The sequence below is a fragment of the Echeneis naucrates genome, chromosome 16 (assembly GCF_900963305.1).
Source record: "Echeneis naucrates chromosome 16, fEcheNa1.1, whole genome shotgun sequence".
In the NCBI taxonomy this organism is placed as follows: domain Eukaryota; kingdom Metazoa; phylum Chordata; class Actinopteri; order Carangiformes; family Echeneidae; genus Echeneis; species Echeneis naucrates.
In genome coordinates this window covers 1,999,886-2,014,921 of record NC_042526.1, presented here as the reverse complement: position 1 = coordinate 2,014,921, position 15,036 = coordinate 1,999,886, and the positions used below count along the sequence as shown (strand labels likewise).

Below are 15,036 nucleotides of genomic sequence, written 5' to 3'. Positions count from 1 at the left end.
GTAACTGCTACAGAGGGAAAAGACAGAGGAGGAGCAGTAAGAACAGTAAGAAACCAGTAAGAACTTGGTGGGGGAGCAAAGGATGTGGTGGGAAGAGTGAACAGCAGGCAGCTGAGGGCTCCAGTTGGTGTGTGTTTTGTTTTTTTTTTTGTTTTTTTTTACTGCTTCCTCCCGACTCGGCCGCATCGCTCACGACAACTTCACTGCTGGAAAAACATAAACAGCCAAAGTCTCCACATTGAAAGAGGCCGAACCGAGAAACCGAGACAGAAATCGCACGAGGAAGAGTCACCAGATAGCAAGTGTCATGATTCTACGGCAGGAAAATAAAAAAAAGGCAGATGAAAAGATGAAGATGGTGGTGTATCATATCAATGAATGGGAACTGGACCAAAATCAAAGAACAAATAAAAGATTTCTAGTTCCTATCACACTGATCTACATGGTTTCATGTCCGTTTATGGACAGGAACTCGACAGACTCTTCAATTTTGTAGAGACGAGTTGTCCATCCTGATATACATTTTATGTATGATATACTTGATTATGATAATATATTTCCATTCTGATTTAATCCCAAAAATTGAGAAAATAAATGCTTATTTCGGGGACCTATTGAAAAATTCTAAAATCTAGTCGACTAAGTTCAGGTTAGAGATGTTTTGGTCCTGCACACCTTCGATCAACATCACTTATCACCAATTATCACGACAGAAGCAGACACACAGATAACACTGTCAACACTAGAGCTATGCTGTATATCATTTATTCATACGCGGAGGTGTCTTGGCATTATGCAGATATGTAAACAGTGCAGTGGAAAATTATCCGGCAGACGCAACAAACTGCTAAAATGCAAGCTAACACAGAAATGCACACGGGAAAACACACACGTAACACAGAGGTCATACAGCAGACAAGCACCGTCTGTTTTCATAGCTGCAGCTGTCTGGATGTAACGTCCAAATCGACACGCACACACACAGAAATGGACCGACTTGGCTGTAGAGCTGGATATTCCTAAGAGACGATGAAAGATAAGTATGAAGAAAGTATCTCTCTCTCACACACACACAAAGTCAAAAGTCACGTCATCCTTCAGCCAAATCCTGATCAATCCACTGACCCCTGAGAAAGACCACCATGGTGGACATTCAGTGTAACAAACGCCCATGTCCAAAAATCCAGGTTTAGCAGGACTGTTCAGTCAGGGTGGGGGGCGTTCACAGGTGATCCTTCTGTCTCCTCGCTCGCTGTCCTCCTCCTCCTGCCTCGGGATGCTTGCACGTCCTTGAGGATATGGGACTGGTGGAGGAGACACTCCTTCAGCTTGTCCTCAGTCAGAGTGAGACGCTCCTCCAACACTGACACAGTCTGAGTGAAGTGAGGGAGATCATTAAAAAAAAAAAATGCATTAACATTAATTACAGAAACAATAAGAGGAGAGAGAAAGGTGAGTCTTTTTGTTTTTCTCCAGCAACGCTTTGGCTTTGATTCAAGTCATCCATCTGTATTTAGAACGCTGATTCTACCAAACTGACAGAAGCCTTTAAATAAAATATTCATATTGTCAGGACTATTTAATAGTTCATTTCTTCAGTTTTATTTTTCCTGAATTATCCTCTGAAGCTGAAAAATACACCAAATATTTATTTTCTCAAAAACAACATACACACAACAAACTGTGTTCAGTTGAATAGAGAGGATAAAAATTTGATTTGTGAATTAAGAAATAATCCAGCTGCATGAATAAATCATCAATCTGAACCAACTCACCTGTTGAAACAGGTGCAGGAATCTGTGTTTGTTTTTTATTTGACTTGACCTTGGAAAAACACTGCGTGTGTCTCTCTCACGAAAGAAAATATGTCAGATTCCAGTCTTCCAGTTTCAGGCTTTCAGGGATGTTGACTAATAACTGACCTGTGTGAGAATATCCAGCTGTTGGACAATGTGTCCCAGCGTAGAGTCCAGACTTGATGGATGACCGGAGAGAACTTCTAGAGGGTGCGTCTCCGCTCTCTCCTCTTCCTCTTCCTCTCTCCTTCCCCTTCCTCTCCCGCCAGCTCCGGTCCGGCTTTTGGCCGTTGAACCTCCCCTCCTGGCATTTCTCCCCACCTTCAGTTCTTCCTCTCTTGAACCGGCGACGTGACACGCAGCCAGACTGTTGGGGTGGTGACCGTTGGCGGTGGCAGACTGCGTGGATGTCAAGTGCATCCGACTGTTTGAAAGCTGGAGACGAAAACGAAAGAGACGGGGAGGGAAAAAGAAGGAGAATGTTTGCGGCTGTTTGACGGTCACACAACGTTTGCTTTTACGTAAACGCCTGCGCTCAAGTCTGCCTCGGCAACTGTGCTGTACTGAAGTTGAAACGCAAATTAAATCAAATCATCTTTGTATTTCCTGACAGTTATTTGAGGACGTGCCACCGAGAACGATGGGCTCTCGAAAACAGTTCCCCTTAGATGTTGACGCTTTTTCACCATTAAAGGTGCCTTTAAGTGTCCGGCCTGCTTTAATAACCTGCTGTGAACGGACAGGAAATGGAAACATGCAGGAGGAGCGGACTCACCTCCATCACAAAGCTGCAGTTAAAACTTTGGAAACAGTTAAAAAAGGCTGATTCAGGGAACATCAGCTGAATAGTTCCATTTCAGATGGGAATAAAAGCAGCCCTGAACTTAGTCGGCTATGTTGTTCTGTTTGAATTAGTAAAGAATAAAACAGGAGGATTAATTGAAGACAAAGTGTTCAGTATTGATGCACAAAGCTCGACGGGGCAGCCAACATCCTCCCTGTCTCATTGTTCTGTCAGGGCAGACCTCGGGTATGTTGTAACTTGGCAGACCGAAGGAGGTGGATGACTCACGCTGCTGGATGACTGAACGACTCTGTGACTGACCGACTTTGGAGGATAAAGACAAGTTCACAAGGTCATTTGTTCTGTAAGGCGGTGAAAGCCACATCCCGGGAGCAAAACAGGGACAAGTTCACTTGACTTTTTACATTTCTATAAACTGTTCTTGACAAAACATCTTTCTTGTTCACGAGTCGAGGAAAACACATGGAAACGGACTGGGGGGAAAAAAACAAAACAAAACAGAAACTAAGAGAGAACATTATGTTCAGTCACACCAGGGACAAGCTTCCCTTCATCACGTATCCAGACGGAGACAACAGAGCGTGACTTCACATTTACCACCTGACACATTAACATGAACATTTACTTTACAGGCTGCTGAGGAGCTCTTTATAATCAAGCACTTCTCAGAAGGACACCTCACAGTCTTTGGCATTCAGACTACCCCTTCAACCTTGACTTCAATAAGAATTTCAAACTCGCATGTAATGCCTGCGAGTCCAGTCAAAAAAAACTGATGTGTTCATAAACTGAATGAAAGTACTGATTCATTGATAAATTCACTCTTAGATAAAAGTCAGCTGCAGAGGATTTATTTTGTCCCATTGGAGCTCTTTGAAGACTTTTTGTCCTCTCCTGATAAATACAGTAAGATGAACTATTGCATCTTTGACTACAGAACAAAACAGTCAGACTAAGTCTAGACTGCAACTGATGAGCACTGGCACGAATCCATTCATCAACTCCTAAACTTCATCATAACCCAAGGCCAACCATGCTGTCTTCATCTTGCTTGATTTCCCCATCCAACAAAACAAAAACCGACTAAATTATATTTTAAATTATTTAAAATTGAGAAAAGCTGCTTCCTAAATCAGGGGCCACATCCTGTAGAAACAGTATTTGAAAACCAATGATCTCATTTCAACGGCTTCTTCAAATGCAGCCAGTGACTGCGTCCTCTTTTCCGTGGATAGAAAGGCGCAACAGGTTACTCTTGTGATTCAACCTTCCCCACAATTCAGTGCATCAGGAAAAAATGTATATCAGCAGTAACCTGATGGTTACACTTTTAAGTTAAACTGCTTGCTAGGCAAGACTGGCAATGAAGGGCTGCACCTTCATAAAGAGTACCTGAATTAGGACACTAATGCTTTCCATCTTTATTTGAATTTTATATCAAATACTGATATTGATATGTTGGTCAAAGCTGAAGAACTTTCCTTTATTTCAGATCAGCCAGTCACAGAATTTGTCAAAAACTGAGGAAATGATGACACTGGCCTTCGACCAGAGTCCAGATTCTTCTGATAATCCACAACAAGTGCAGCGAAGTTGGGCTTTGGACCAGAATAACAGCAGCGTCTTGTGTGAAAGGTGGAAGTGCGTGAAGAGGAACAGAAAGGCTGGGGGGGGTGTATGAAGGACTTGTCAGGAGGATGGAGGAGGAGGAGGAGGAGGAAGGAAGAGAAAGGGTGGAGGAGGGTGTCACACATTCCTAGACTAATGCACAGAGCAATCGATTCCAGCTCACTTCCTGAACACTGTCCTCACTTCAAAGGGAGGCTGCAGGGAGACAGGAGAGGAAAGGAGGGATGGATGTAAGGAGGGGGGTTGTGGTGGTGTATGAGTGTGTGTATGCAAAGGAAAGAGGGGGGAGGGTTGCTCTCAACTCCTGAGTGGAGGTGAACAAAGCTGTCAGTGTGTGGATGGCGAGTCTCTCTTGATATCTGTGCTATCCCCCTCATCCCTGAGCCCCCCCACCACTCATCCTCGGACACATCTGGCCAACATCTGCTCAGCTCATTTACTCTAAGCAGATCCAGACGTCCGTCTCTGTGCTCGCCCCCCTCCCCTCCCATCTCAGCCAGGAAATTTGGGTGCAATCAAACTTCTAAAAGGCAGGATACCCCTGCTGGCCTGAGTGTCAATCCATCTCTACACACACACACACACTTTAGCATGCAAGCACATTCAGCTACACAAAAGCAGGTGCACACACAGTGTAAATTATCTGACACTGACGATGCTGGAATCAAAAAGGAAAATATTGGGAATTGTACAACAAATATAATAAAGTGTAAAGGTGAACCGAAAAAGCTTTTAGAACACACTTAATGAAATGTACTGACTAAACCCACATTGCATATTGAACAGAAATGCTGTGTTAACAAGAGTGACGTGACGGGGCCCCATGTGCTGCTGAGCATCCCAGATCAGTGTCTATTTCACCTGTTACTTCATTGGTTCACCAAATTAGAAGTATTTTTGGCTTATTAAAGAATAAAAACATAAAACAATAGAAAAAAAAATCCATAGTGGAGAATTATCTTTGTTTTTTTTTTAAGAAGTGTATCCGTTGTAAACTTTGTAAAAGGATATTAGAGGGCTGCAAAATTGTGCTGCAAAATTGTGGAAAACACAAATGGTTTTACACACAGACGTGACATGAATTGTTCGAGTAATACTCCGCGTTAACAGTGAAAGGGAAGGAACAAAAAAAGTGTAATGTGGACTCAATGTAATGGGTGCATTTTATGAAAGAAACCACACACCAAACTCATTGTTTCTCAAATTCTTCCCTCATTTTGCTGCACACAGCTAATAATCAGATGTAAAGCGAGAGAGGACGCCGACACTAATCGATGATTGTTCGCCGCTAATATGGTCGGTTGTGTGTTACCTGCAGAAGATTTACCATCAGGAGAGCAGCCCATGTGGAAATGTTAATAGTATCTGTGATGTTTACGATCAAACGCATCCTCAAGGGGGAAGATCAAAAATAGGCCCCCCTCCCCGCTGCCGCCCCTCCATTTCTGAATCAAATCACAGATGTCTGATCAAAAACATGATTACCATGAGCACCGGAATCAGCAACGCTCTCTGTTTTGCCAGGAAACCTCAGACACTGTGACCCTTGCATAAAAAGCTGTTTGATCTTAATTGAAAGGCCTCTCTGATGATGCGCCCCCCCCCCCCCCAGCTCAACTCCCACCACCCCTCCACTTGCTGCCTGCTCTACCTGAAGCCAACACACTCAAAACTCCCTGTTTATTACTTACTTAGCAATGTAAAAGCCACAAAGTGCACCTCACTTTTCTTTCACTTGTTGACTGGTGATGTTGATATAAAAGTCAGTTTGAAAATTTAAGTTTTATATTGAAATCAAGCTCTAGTCCTTTCAAAAATCCATGACTTTATGACCCTCGAGCTAAAAGCCTGTAATTTAAATTGTAAATGTAACTCAGCAGGGTTGAGTGGGGGGGGGGGGCAGCTTATAAGAGTCCTGTCCACTGGAGAGGACACAGATGGGTGCCAAACCCGGGTGATGTTTAGTATTCACACCAAGCTGCCGTGGCCTCACGATGCTGAGCACCGGCCGTGTTTACGTGCGGTTCAAAGAGCTGCCGCTCAAGATGAGAGCGTGACTGCACAATGTATTCGAGTGAAAGTGATAAATTAAGTAACCACTTGCGACAAGAGCTGCTCGAGGACGGAGCCGTGTAAACGAGACACAGATAAAAGTCACATTCAGGGGCCAAGTGATGAGAAAGGTAACCACCACAATAACTCAGCTATTATTATTACTATCTTTATTATTTATTATTATTCTTTTCTAAACGATCACCATTAAAACATTCAACCTCATTTTAAAAAAGAGCAGCTCTCATTTTTTGTTTAGTTACTGCACAAATTCCTTGTGAGTTATTTGGAAACAAAACATACACACAGCGTTCAGCTGTCTATATATTTGTGCTCCACAAACACACACATACATTTCTCCACAGTGGGGGGGTATAAATAAATAAAGAAATAAATCACACACTCCTATTAGTAATATTTGGGAGCTCTTTCAGCAGAGTGCCTCCAACAATCAGCTAATCAAACGGGTCAGCGGGTGGCTCACTCTGTTACTCGCTGTGGCGCGCACAGGAAATGGACGATTAGCATCTGTCAGGCTCTATCTGTTAAGACTGTGGTAAATAAACCACCTTACTTCCTCCTGGACTTTGTATCTTTTGTGTCAGGAGTGCACATCAGTGAGGCGTTTTGTCTCAAGGGCTCGATGATCATTTTGCATGAGTTGGTCAAAAACAACAACAACAAAAGAAGAAAAATTACTTAGGCCACTTATTAACTTGTGATTTATTTTCAACTAATTAAGCAAGAAAATTTAGCAGAAATAAGTCATTTGTGCGTCTTTGTCACGTCAGCATCCACACCATCTCCTGCATTAGGTGGTACTGGACTCAGTCCTGTGATGGGAGGGGTGCGTTTGCTGGTCATAGGACGCCATGTAATGCCTTTAATAAAGCGGGCTCCATGGAGAGAGGAAATCCTTGTCAAAAATCAAAGCAGGCATTAGCTGGCCTCGACCCCTGGTTTCACTTTCCTATTTTTCCTTTTGGAAGACTAACACTGGAAACTCAACACATATGGATGTCAAGCAAAAACACAAAAGGTGGCGTGCACGCACACTTACTATTGACCGTAATCTGTACGAAAAGTCAACCAAACACACACACACACGCAAACAATTATTCACTCAACTACCACCGCAAACACACACAGCTTGAGTCGCTCTCCAGAATTCTTCCCCTGATTATTAACAGCAGTCAGACTCCACTTTTCTCAGCATACACACACACACACAAACACAAGTCCCTTGAACTCATTGAACCTACATCTATGTTAGATGCTCAAGTGGCCCCATGCTTGTTTTTTATTTTTTATTTTATTTGACCCAAATTTGATATTTTCTTCTACGTGAAAAGTACCAGTAAACATCATTAAAACATTAAACATTCTGTCTTCAACATCTTGACACAGATGTTGACCTCCATCTCAGAACAGTGAGCACATATAATGAATAGACTAATAGAATCGTGAACACTGATGAGTACTGTGAGAGCCTCCACACCATATTTACCTAAATATTAAAACCCACATTTATAAATATATAAAATGTGTGTAGGGGGTCCAGGGTCAGGCATGGCAGGCAATGTAGCTCCCAGCACCTGCTTTTGTTTGGGGTTTTATTATTCATATTAAAATTTTCCATAACTAAAAGTAATACTGTAGTCTGCACTGTACAGCCTACACTTCGACCATATCCATTTTATATATTTATATATATTAACCCAATAAAGGCTGTCACATCATAAAATTTTTATATTTGGAAAATGTTCTTTTCCCACAAACCTAGGAAAGTAATTTCCCACATCGCTCTGAGGTCTGTATACAATTTAGTTCTTATAGACCATTAGGCAGCACCACAAACACAAAATGTTTATATCTAGTAAAGGCAGCATAGATTTTCTACAAAACTAGGTCGGCAGGATCAATACTCATTGGCATCAATTTGTTGACGTTTGCGTGACTTATCACTGAAAATCTCCTCACATTTCACCTTTCAAACTTAAAAAATTTCATTTTTCCCGATTTTCTACTAGTGCAATTGTGTTTTTTCTTTTTTTTTGCAAAGCATAAGATTGTCATCATGTAAATGCCGTACAAGTTATGGTATTATTAGTGATAGTAACAGGAATTGCAGTAACAGTTTTTGTATATCTTTGTAAATCTTCAGAAGTAGCCAGCTTCCTGTGCGGTAATTAGCATAAACACGTAAACTTCCCTCCCCTCCCCTCTTGACCTTTAACCTTTACCAGGAAGTCAGGTGGCGGCTGGCAAGTGATCTGAAGCCTCTGTTTTCTGTCGGCTATGCCAAGACCACATCAGAGGATTCATTTTCCATTCATCTCTGTCACACCTAATGTCATGTACCCAGGTGCAGCCTCCACACCCGCTCCGCAGCATTATATCTCTTCAAACAAAAGCACATTCACACACACGGTTAAGGATGTTCACACCCACACAGGGACACACAAAACTGACAAAGCATTTGCACACTGGGAGCAGGAACACAAACACACACAGATAATAGACACAGATACATGTAGCTATAATTTAGCTGGAACTTCAGATCCAGATCTGATATAACAGGATCTTTGTTCGACGTGTGACAACGTTAAGGCTTTTTAAAAAGCCAGAGCAGGAAGCCGATGGTGGTGGTGGTGGTGTTGGTGTTGGGGTGTGGGTTCATGTGGCTTTGAGGAAGTGGATACATCCTTTATTTCTCAGCCTTCCTTCTTTGCTCCACTCTATCTGTCTCTCTGACATCCACACAGCAGCCACCCACACACTCAAGACGAAAATATCCTCCTCTGCGGTGGATTGCCATTAAATACAGTGCGTTTTCTGACTGCTGCACCACACACTTATGAATGGGGACAGTAAACACCTCAGCCATGGATGTAAAAAAAATAATAATCCTGTGTTGGCTCTGAGGCGGATATTTCTAGTTTTTGTATAAAACACAGACACAAACGCAAAGAAAATAGCTGAGCACAATGTAAACACACACCAAAATGTGCTTAATGTGCAACTTAACACAAAAAAAAGCACATACACAGTACAGAGTACAAAGATTATAACTGCAACTCAGAATCACACATAAGGACACACAGATGCGCATATTGCACCAAAGCATGAAATACATATGGAAATGCACATACACACGGTGATATTCTAATAAATATACGAGCATGCCACTGCTCAAAACAATCATGCACATATAAGACTGAAATTGCATTAACACACACACCAATCCTAGAACACTGTTTGTCTATTCTACTTATCATTCAATATATCATTCATGCCCAAGTCGATTCGAACACACACACACTATAAAGTCTTTGATAAATACAAAGTGTACTGAATGAATGCAGCGCCGCAGCCAGCCGTTTATTCATAACAAGTGCTCCTCGCTCTGAAGCTTTACGTAACATGGGTCCTTGTTGGCTCGGCTGCCGCACCACAGTGTCAGCATTTATCAGATAATTTATGCGTAGATGCCACTGGACGGAAGGTGTGGATTCGATCCAGATGGCAGATGAGATGTGTTCTTGAATATGTGTGAATTTTGGCAGATAGAGGCAGAAAAAGCTAGACTAAGGAAGTTCGACAGAGTTTTGCTGAACACTGAAATGCTTGTGGAATTATTATGTACAATTCGTATTCTATAACACAGTGATGTACAGTTTGTTCCGTATACTAGACATTAGGTTTTGAAAATGTACACCTTAGCACAATGCCAGTCTATAAGAAAGAGATCACAATTCCCCAAAAGCGAAGAACTTTCAATCTATATAATCCAGGTCCTTTATCTCTCAGTGCTATTGGTTATTCTTCTCATAGTGATGCATGTTCAGCGAAGGTTGGATTTAATTAATTATGAGTGCAATAAAACTACACTCCTTCATAACTGGAAGGCATTCATGGTTTTTATGTACATTCAATGGTCTATATACGCATTAAAATACTTTTACTGTGAATCAAATTAAAGGGATAATGGCTCATTTTAAATGATAGGAGAGGTGATAAATAAAACAGGACTGAGAGTTCACTGCCTTGACAGTAATTTGGGGCAATGATCATGACTGGCAACCCAGGACAGATTAGCTATGTGGATGATGAATGCATGGATGGGCTACCAACCACGCTAACATCTGTTTATCACGACCAAACACAAAATACATGTCATTAATTTTATGGGTTGTGATCGCAAAGCAAAAAAAAACAAAAAACAACAAACAAACTTTGACCTGGAAATAACGAAGTTAAGTTAGTAAAATTCATCAGGAAGAGAGGATGAATGTCTGAACTGAACTGCTTCTCAAGACATGTCAATGAAAAGCTGATAAAGTCGGACAACAGCAGTCATAGAGAATGAATTACATGTGATCCATTAATGCCTGGACCAATGAGCAGTCCACCTGACGGATCATCACTGCCATCCTTTCAGCCACAGTCAAACTCTGAGCACTGACGTGGCTGTTTAAAAAAAATAGTAATAAAAAAGTGAACTGGCACATACTAGCTGAGCAGTTTCTCTTGGGATATATAATCTATAAAATGCAAGATGGATGCAGACAGTGAGAAACAAAAAGTGTCTGTCCAAGAAAGGAGGAATAAAGCAAGTCAAAGAAGAAGAGGACGAATGCCGTATATTAGTGTGAAGATGAACTCGGTGCTCTGACCCACTTCTGAAGGATGAATGAGTGAGCATCTGTCGCCGAATCCCACCAAGAATGAAGATGACTCATCGCCCGGCACCGCTTAGCTCCCAGAGAGAACGAGGCAATAAAGAAACAGAGAGAGAGAGAGAGAGTGAGGGAGAGAGGGAGGAGAGCAACATAACCCCTCTAATCAATCTTATCACTCGGACCAAAGAGCAAGAAATTCATAATTTTACTTGAGGAAAAGATGAATATGCGGACAGAAGGGAAATTTTTGAAAACGTAAATCAGTTAAGATTGCTCTGAATAATGAGTACAAAAAGCACTGCAAAGAAGACAGCAGCTCTAATCATTAACTCAACGCCTACCAGCATGTGTTAAATGAATTGTGTGTACACCGTAGCTGGCAGTGCTGCCCTCTGAGTGACAAGGACAATCTTTTATAAATCAGGCTCAAAGCCCACAGAGCTCACCTACCAAGATATTAAAATGCATATATTCTAACATCATTCACAATCTTTAAAGATTCTGAGAGGACTAAGTCATATTTTTAGCACAGTAGCATTGATAACACATGGCTGTGTCGATGACACACTTATTCTGGTCTTTGCTTGCATCCACTTTTCCCACAAAAATTGTTGCATCTCTTTTTATTAGTTCAAGATCTGAAATAAGTTGTCAGATCTTGTAAATAATGGATTCGTGAGAAATGTGTAAGTGTTTTTCAGTCCTGTGTAGCTTAACGGCTAGAACACAGCACTTCGACAGGATAACAGGTTCCCACTCATACTAAAAATGGATGCGCTATTGACAATAGAGGGCTCTGGCTGAAAGCACCCTGCATAAAATAAAAAAATAAAAAGGTTGGCCAGTGTTAGTCAAACATGGTCAAGTGTTTGCAGCGTTTGTGCGGAAATGGGCTGCATTGACCATGAAGTGGATTGTTTTGAACATGAGACAGCAACAGCTCTTTGGTTCTAGCTTTTGCTCTGAAGACGCTTTCAATGAATCCCCCTCCTCTTCAAGAGGAATGAATCACACTAGAGCACAAGTCGTGATCTGGACTGGTGCCAGCCCCGAGGAACTCTAATTATCACCAGTTGCTTGGCTTAAAAACAACACACTAATGTTGACAATGAATGAACTAGAAACCTTTCATCAGGTCGATTGAACTCTTAATTTTAAAGGAAAGGTTTGATTGAGAGTCACAAAAATGTCTGTGAATGTCCACATATGGACAGGAGATAAATTAATGTGCAGCGGGGTGATGTATTAAAAAAAAAAAAAAAAACCTGTTAATTGGACTATTGCAACTGCATGCAGCACAAAGTGAGGGTAAAATAAGATGAGAATTGCACAGGGGCTCGAGTGAATCTGTAATCGGATCTCGGTTACAGTCACCCAGGTGTAAACTAAATTAGTCCATCTCACTGTGCTTTGGTGTTTTTTTTTTAAATGACACTCCACCTGCTTATATAATGACCTCATGTCAAAGATGAGTCACTGTGATTGCACACAGAGGACGAGCATCCTGTAGCTCCCATTAAAATTCCCAGTGTTTTGATGTTAAGGACGAAAATCACACAGATACTGTACGACACACCAACACGTGAGATGAGAACAGATTGGCCAGTGCTGACAAACCTACTTAAAGGTCAGTGTATTAAAGGTAATAGGGAAGTGGCTATTTTCAGTAACGCAGGTTACAAAAGAAATATACAACTACTGTTAACACCTTTGTTTGCTGTTTTCATCAAACAGCAGAGTTGCAAGAAATATGGCAACTTTTCCTCATACTGAGTTACAGCATAGTTTTTTGGCCGCAGGCCTTTTTTAATGTCATTATGATGTCACGTCAAATTTGAACTTTGACCATTTTATCCTTCTTGAAATTGCAGTTAAATTGTGTCATAATAACAGCACGAATTTGTGAGTTATGGCCAAAAATGTGGTTTGAGAGTTCACTTTGACCACAAAATTCTAGTTCATTATTCCAAATGAATGCTTCTGACAAACCTGAGAAAGTTACAGAAATACTCGAGAATGAGGCGGACAGACACCAAAACATTACGCCTCAGGCCCACAGAGAAATAAAAAACTACTTTCCAGTTCTCTGTGAAGAAGAAATCACAGTCGTAAACAACAGGAAAGTCCATGGGCTGTACCTTGAGCTGTTTCAATATACATAAATAATATAATAATACAAGTGTTCAGAGAGGCTCCAAACAAGTTCATGGTTCAAACATATGTGAAGTACTTTTTTTCAGGCCCAACGACAAAGATGATTGCTGCCGTGTATGAAATAATAATTTTATTCCCACCTTTTATTCAATTTGCTCAGATTTCATGTTAACCCAAATTCAGGAAAATTTTTCCTTTGCAAAAAGGGATTGAGCAGTTCAGTGTAATCTTGACGACGGTGTGCGTGTTATAGAAAGGTCACCTGTGTAACAGTGAAGTTAGGCAGACAGGTTGTGGCAGAAATAAACAAGCGTATGTGGCAGTGTGGCTATAATGCACGAGAGCAGGAAGCTATTAACATGGCATTACCAGACCAACAAGGGGCAGGAAATTAAATTTGGCTGCCTCTGAGAAGGTTATGTCCCAGCCCTCCCTCGTGGTGGGTAATTGATTATTATGGCTCTCCACAGCTCCGGCGCTCTCCCTATATATTTTCCGCATGAACACTTCACATTTCCTACGGTTTTTAAGGAGGTATGCTCTCTTCATTTGGCTACGGGTACGGGCCTGGTTTTTTGCCTCTATTTATGGGGAAATTCATAAATTTATTTAAATTCTAAAGTGAACTTAATTAAAGAGAACAAGCGGGATAAATGTGGACATTATGGGGTTTATTTAACATGGCTGGAAAAAGACTGAGGCCGCTGTAAGTTAAATTTAACCCATATCTTACATGCAACCAAAGACCACAGTTCCCTCGATTTAAAACTAGTTTTTATGAGCTTTATAAATACATGAAAAGGTGCTATATGCATGTTTTTGCATGCATATAGCACTCGCTATATGCATTATATATATGCAATAGCTACAAGGACATGGTTGGCATTGACAGCTGTTTAGAGGCAACGTTGTGACTTCAGCATCAAACCGCATTCCTTTATTTGCTAAGAGTTGTCTGTTTACCACTTTGCCATCTTTAGTACTGAAGTTAGCATACTAACCAGCTAGCATGGGCCCAATCGGACCATCTCATTACAGCTCTGATGGCATCTCATAAGCACAATGATCGCTGAAGGGCTCAGCGAGACTGGTAGGTCAGCAGCTGCTATTGCTAACATGAAGCAATATTAAAACATGAATAAAGCTCCTTTAAAAAGCCTAACTGACAATTTTGCATGGCTAAAATTTATAGTGAAAGCAACTGTGAACATTTCATTCAGTAAATTTAAACTGGTCAATTCATAAAGCCCCAGACAGCCATGTAGCTTCCGCAAAGGTCAGACTTACTTCATACAGCAGCTCTCCTTAAGTGACAGTAAATACCACCTGACTCAAACCTTGTAAATCATTAACAGCAAAAACCCCTCACATCCTGTCACGACTTTCTTTGCGACGAGATAAGAGGACAAAGCAAACTCACCTGGATTATGACAACGACAAAAGTGCACCAACATTTTACACCAAACAAGGTGTTGATTGTATGCAAGATTAAACGTACTGAATCAAGGTTATTTTGAGATAATATGCTTCAGGGCACTTTGTGTTGCCAGTGTTTAGACATCTGCAGTGTTAAAAAAAAAAAAATAAAAGGCCTCCATCTTCTTTTTATTTTTCTTTTTTCATTTGTCATTCAAACTGCATCCCCACCCTAAGTCAGGTAGAGCTTCAGCAGCAGCAGCAGAGAGAGACGGGTGAAGAGATTAAAAACAAAAAGCAAAGACAAAGCGGGGGTGAGTGCTAACTCAGCATGCTATTAAACAGGAATACAGTTGGGGTGACAGGAGCTCAGGCTGTAATTCACTCTAAAATACACCCACATAGTAAATACACTCAGTCTGAGGCGAAGGTGTTCTTTAGTGGACTTAACCCCACCAGATATACACACACACCTGGGACATCAGTGTAAACACTCATACGT

The 15,036-nt window shown here is 41.3% G+C and overlaps 1 protein-coding gene across 1 annotated transcript in view; it reads right to left on the bottom strand.

The window, feature by feature from the left end:
* Nucleotides 1-779: 779 nt before the first annotated feature.
* The window catches only part of poc1b (POC1 centriolar protein B), a 36,215-nt gene continuing 21,958 nt past the window's right edge, over nt 780-15,036 (bottom strand). Inside the window, exons 11-12 of the mRNA XM_029523237.1 lie at nt 1,923-2,231; nt 780-1,373 (exon numbers count right to left, since the gene is read on the bottom strand). Coding sequence (XP_029379097.1) covers nt 1,203-1,373; nt 1,923-2,231 — 480 coding nt within the window. The 3' untranslated portion in view covers nt 780-1,202. The remainder of the gene's footprint in view (nt 1,374-1,922; nt 2,232-15,036) is intronic.